Here is a 4,045-nt window from a genome sequence, read left to right as displayed (position 1 = left end):
CTACCCTGTTGAAACCTGGCATTGATAATTCTGTCACTGGGAACCCAGGTTTATGAGAATGTCCTGGCCAATACCACATCCTGCAGATGCACTTTGCATTCCTGGGTTTCTGGTGAGGACAGGAACACATGATTTGATCTGATTAATCAGCTGTGCTCATTGTACGGTTCTCATACACTTGAAAGGTGTCATGATGAGAGGAGACAGTGGCAGTAGTGTGTTGTGTTAGAAAGCCTCTCAGGGTAAAGCACCACAAAACCAGTGTCAAACATGTGGTCACTGTGCAAACTCCTCCCCTTTCCTCTGCTGGGGATAAAAGACAACATGGAAAAATCTTCAGAAGCTCTGACTTGGTGTAGCTTCTTGCTTCTTGAGAAGATGCAGCTGCTAATGCTCCTGTTGGCCTTTTTTCTGCTCCCCAGAGCAGAGGCAGGTGAGTGACCATCGCGACCCTCCAGATGCCCAATCTTATTGCACAGAGCACTTGAATCTCTGATCCCTATGAAAAACCCCCAGGGTCTTCTGTCTGCCAGCATTGCTCTGAACCTGAACTCCAATCACACCAGAGCGAACAAGGTAGGATACTGCATAAGCTACTGGAGTTTGTTTTCAAGAAGAGCCTGAGGATACTGTACCCTCAGTAAGCCTCAGCATGCATATCTAGAGAGTCTTTCTTCAAAGTTCATGCAGGTGAGAAGTAAAAAGGAGAAAATATCAAGCACTCCTAAACAGGGCAGCATGGGCCAGTCTTCCCGGTCAGGGGAGGGGAAAGGCTTTGCATTCATCAACTGCCGAACAGAGATACCCAGAGCTCCCCAGAATGGAAGAAATCTCTGTCCTCAGAACAGGTTTTTTGCCTCTCCTCACTCCTATTAACTTTCTCCAGCTCTTCTTTCCTCCTCCAGAATTGAGTGGCTCCTTTGTATTCCAGTAGGAGCCACAGAGGCAGAGTCACTCTTCTTTACTTTCCAGAATCCCATCTGCACTACTCTACTCACCAGACACTAACTGCAGCTCTTCCTTCATGCTGCCAGGGAACAGATCTGAGACACCCTCTACATGTCAGGCCTTAGGAAACAGGATAAGACCACATCTACAGTACACCTAGAGGGCTGCCAGGAAGAAGCATCACCATCCTAGACATCACAGGACTCAGCAAGGTTTTATTTACTCAAGGGATGTAAAAAGTTAGCAGAGCAATGATGAAAATCCTCAGAGGTTTTATTTTCCCCTGATACATATAGTCATCTCCAATCAAACAGAGGAAAAGAATAAGTAGAACAAGACTCAATTTCCTGCACTTTGGAGAACAAGTTGAGTCATTTTCCTGTAGGTTCCTGTCCACTTCAAGAAATTGCAGGCTCCCAATTCTCCAACTGTTCACAGACTGTAAGTAGATACTTGTTAAAGGACTCAGTGGCTTCACCCAGTGTTCTCCTTGTTTTCAGGAGAGATCATCAGTGGACATGAAGCCAAACCCCACTCCCGCCCCTACATGGCTTACATTCAGATTAATTCTACTGAAATTTGTGGTGGCTTCCTGATTCAAGAGGACTTTGTGCTGACAGCTGCTCACTGTTTAGAGATGTGAGAAAGGAAAAACAGTCCACAGTCTACAGGAAACACTTCTCAGAGCCCTTTTTCTAGGGAGCTCGCTGAGCTCATGGACATAACCATGAGGAGGTCTGGTAAGAATTAGAAAAGTTCATCATATCCCAAGGGGAGAGAAGCAAGGTGGCACCAAAGAATTCCTGATATAAGGAAAACCAGGGCAGTCAAACCTGATTACATGTAGACCCAGGACCATACTTTGGCATAGCCATGCAAAGAAAAGCAGTTTCATGTCCATTCCTGGAGGCACTGACCACTGAGAACCTCTGGTGCCCAAGGTGCCCTCCCTCAGTACTAAGACGGAGGGACAGTCATTCAGGCAGGTTGCCCTCTGTCATCTACAGCTGTACCCTGTTTCAGCTGTGGCCTGCTTTTACAGATCCTGGGTTGTGTCTTTTGTCCCTCCCCATCCACCTATCCACTTGTCTCTGTGTACAGGCAAATAGAGGTCACCTTGGTGGCCCACAACATAGAGGAACAAGAGGATACCCAGCAGGTCTTCCGTGTACAAAACGCGTTTCCCCACCCAGACTATAATCAGAATAAACACATCAACGACATCATGCTGCTGAAGGTAAGGCACATGTCCTTGTCACTCTTGCTCTCCTCAAGAATGGTTGCCACTCCCACTGGCACCCTGCCCCTTCCCTCTTCGCCATCATGTCCATCACACTGTGCATACCCAGGAGCATACACTGAAGTGGACTTCCTTACTTATTTTCCACCAGCTGGAGAAAAAGGCCAAGCTGACTAAAGCTGTGCAGCTCCTCAAGCTGCCCAAGGGCAGGGCCCAGGTGAATCCAGGTACCCAGTGCCAGGTGACTGGATGGGGAACTTTTACTCCAGAGGGAACATACCCAGCAACACTGCAGGAAGTGGAGATGATAGTGCTGAAGGACGAGAAGTGTGAGGAACTCTTACCAAAGTATTATGATCGTGCTACTGAGATTTGTGTGGGAGACCCAAAGATTAAAAATACTTTGCTTAAGGTAAGACAAGGCATCTGTAACAATTGGCTTTGTGGGAAAGAGTGTTTGGGACAGATCTAGTACCAGGAGACCCAAGCATCATGCATTCCTTCACCCCATAGGCTGTTATGTTTCTCCCAGAAAAGAGAAGAAGGGAGCAGTCTGAGCTGGGAGGTTCTAAAGCGTCTACAGTTTTACTAAGGGGCCTCTGGTGAAGGAAACCCCACTGGAAGCTAAAGTTTGCAACACATGACATGAGCTCATGGCACAGGCATGAGAAAAAATTTTCCCTGGTGTGCAGCAATTATAAACTCCTCTGAGAGGGAAGCCCTCATTGTCAATGAGCTCATCATCTGTGCTCATTGTCAGACTTGGTCATCAGCCTCCCTGGCCTGTTATCAATGGTCCTCACAACTCTACAGGGGTGAGGTCCAGATCTGGGGATGAAGACAAAGGCTGGATCCAAGAGTGAAAATGTCCATAGTCAGAGCTCAGCAGCTAAGAGCCTGTAGTTCCCGCTAATCTCTCGCAAGCAGACCTTACAATCAGTACTGCATGAGAGGGCTTGGGATAATGAAAGTGAGAAGTAAAGTGGTGCCCTTGTTCACAGAGTCACTCCATTTACAGGGTGACTCCGGAGGCCCCCTGGTGTGTAATAATGTGGCACAGGGCATTGTCTCCTATGGACCAAAAAATGGAACAACACCATTTGTCTTTACCAAAGTCTCATGTTTTCTACGCTGGATAAAGAAAACCATGAAACATAGCTGACAGCTCACAGCAAAGTAAATCCCCTCTATCAGCAATCATCTTACCTGTATCTGCATCTAGAATCACTCTAGAACAGATACCAGCAACTAAATAAATATTTCATCTCCGTGGAAGGCTAGTTTTTTGTTTGCTCTCTTACTTTGGTTCATGGGGACCAACTCTGTGGTAAGCAGGACAGTGACACAGTTCTGATGATTTCTGCCTCCTCCACTTCTTCTCCACTCAACCAAATCCCCTCTCAAAACTGTGACCAAGCACCTCCTTATACACTTTAGCTTCGCCACAACCTCTCTTTTTGCAAGGGCTACACTTAAGCACCCACTGAAAAAAAAGGGAACATCTTTCTTCCTAAGGCTCCAGTGGAACATGTGACTTCCTTTGTGTCACATGTAGAGGGGAAGTGGATGATTTCATGGGTCCTGGAGTTCACTCACTCACCACTGAGGTCATGACTGGGCCCCATCAGGTTCGGTAGAGGAAGGGTATTCCTGAGCAGGACATTTCTCTCCCACAACTTTAGGGATGCACATGGAGTGCGGGGTAACCTGACTGACTCTTCCCCTTCACCTGAAATTTTCTTCTCCATTCTGCTCTAAGATCAAGGCTTACCTTAGCTTACAGCCACCTGGATGCCGATTTTTATCCCTCCAAGAGTTGTCACTGTCTACCAACTACTCTCCTTAGGAGGCCACACT

The 4,045-nt window shown here is 47.0% G+C and overlaps 1 protein-coding gene across 1 annotated transcript; it reads left to right on the top strand.

The window, feature by feature from the left end:
• Positions 1-345: 345 nt before the first annotated feature.
• LOC100724690 (granzyme B-like) lies at positions 346-3,468 on the top strand. Its single transcript, XM_003460665.5, has 5 exons — positions 346-433; positions 1,449-1,587; positions 2,050-2,185; positions 2,340-2,600; positions 3,207-3,468. Exons 1-5 carry the CDS (start codon positions 379-381, stop codon positions 3,348-3,350), a joined length of 735 nt encoding a protein of 244 aa, XP_003460713.1. The 5' UTR covers positions 346-378; the 3' UTR covers positions 3,351-3,468.
• Positions 3,469-4,045: the final 577 nt, after the last annotated feature.

This window comes from Cavia porcellus, unplaced genomic scaffold (genome assembly GCF_034190915.1).
Source record: "Cavia porcellus strain 051 isolate PalLab524CR breed Dunkin Hartley unplaced genomic scaffold, mCavPor4.1 scaffold_1, whole genome shotgun sequence".
NCBI classification, from domain to species: domain Eukaryota; kingdom Metazoa; phylum Chordata; class Mammalia; order Rodentia; family Caviidae; genus Cavia; species Cavia porcellus.
The sequence above is the reverse complement of the archived record's forward strand: the minus strand, read 5'-3'. Positions and strand labels throughout refer to the sequence as shown.

Coding starts and splice junctions, on each gene's coding strand:
- LOC100724690 (XM_003460665.5), top strand. CDS start 379: ATGCAGCTGCTAATGCTCCTGTTGGCCTTTTTTCTGCTCCCCAGAGCA. Junction 1,588..2,049: donor GCTGCTCACTGTTTAGAGAT/GTGAGAAAGGAA, acceptor CTCTGTGTACAG/GCAAATAGAGGTCACCTTGG. Junction 2,186..2,339: donor ACGACATCATGCTGCTGAAG/GTAAGGCACATG, acceptor ATTTTCCACCAG/CTGGAGAAAAAGGCCAAGCT.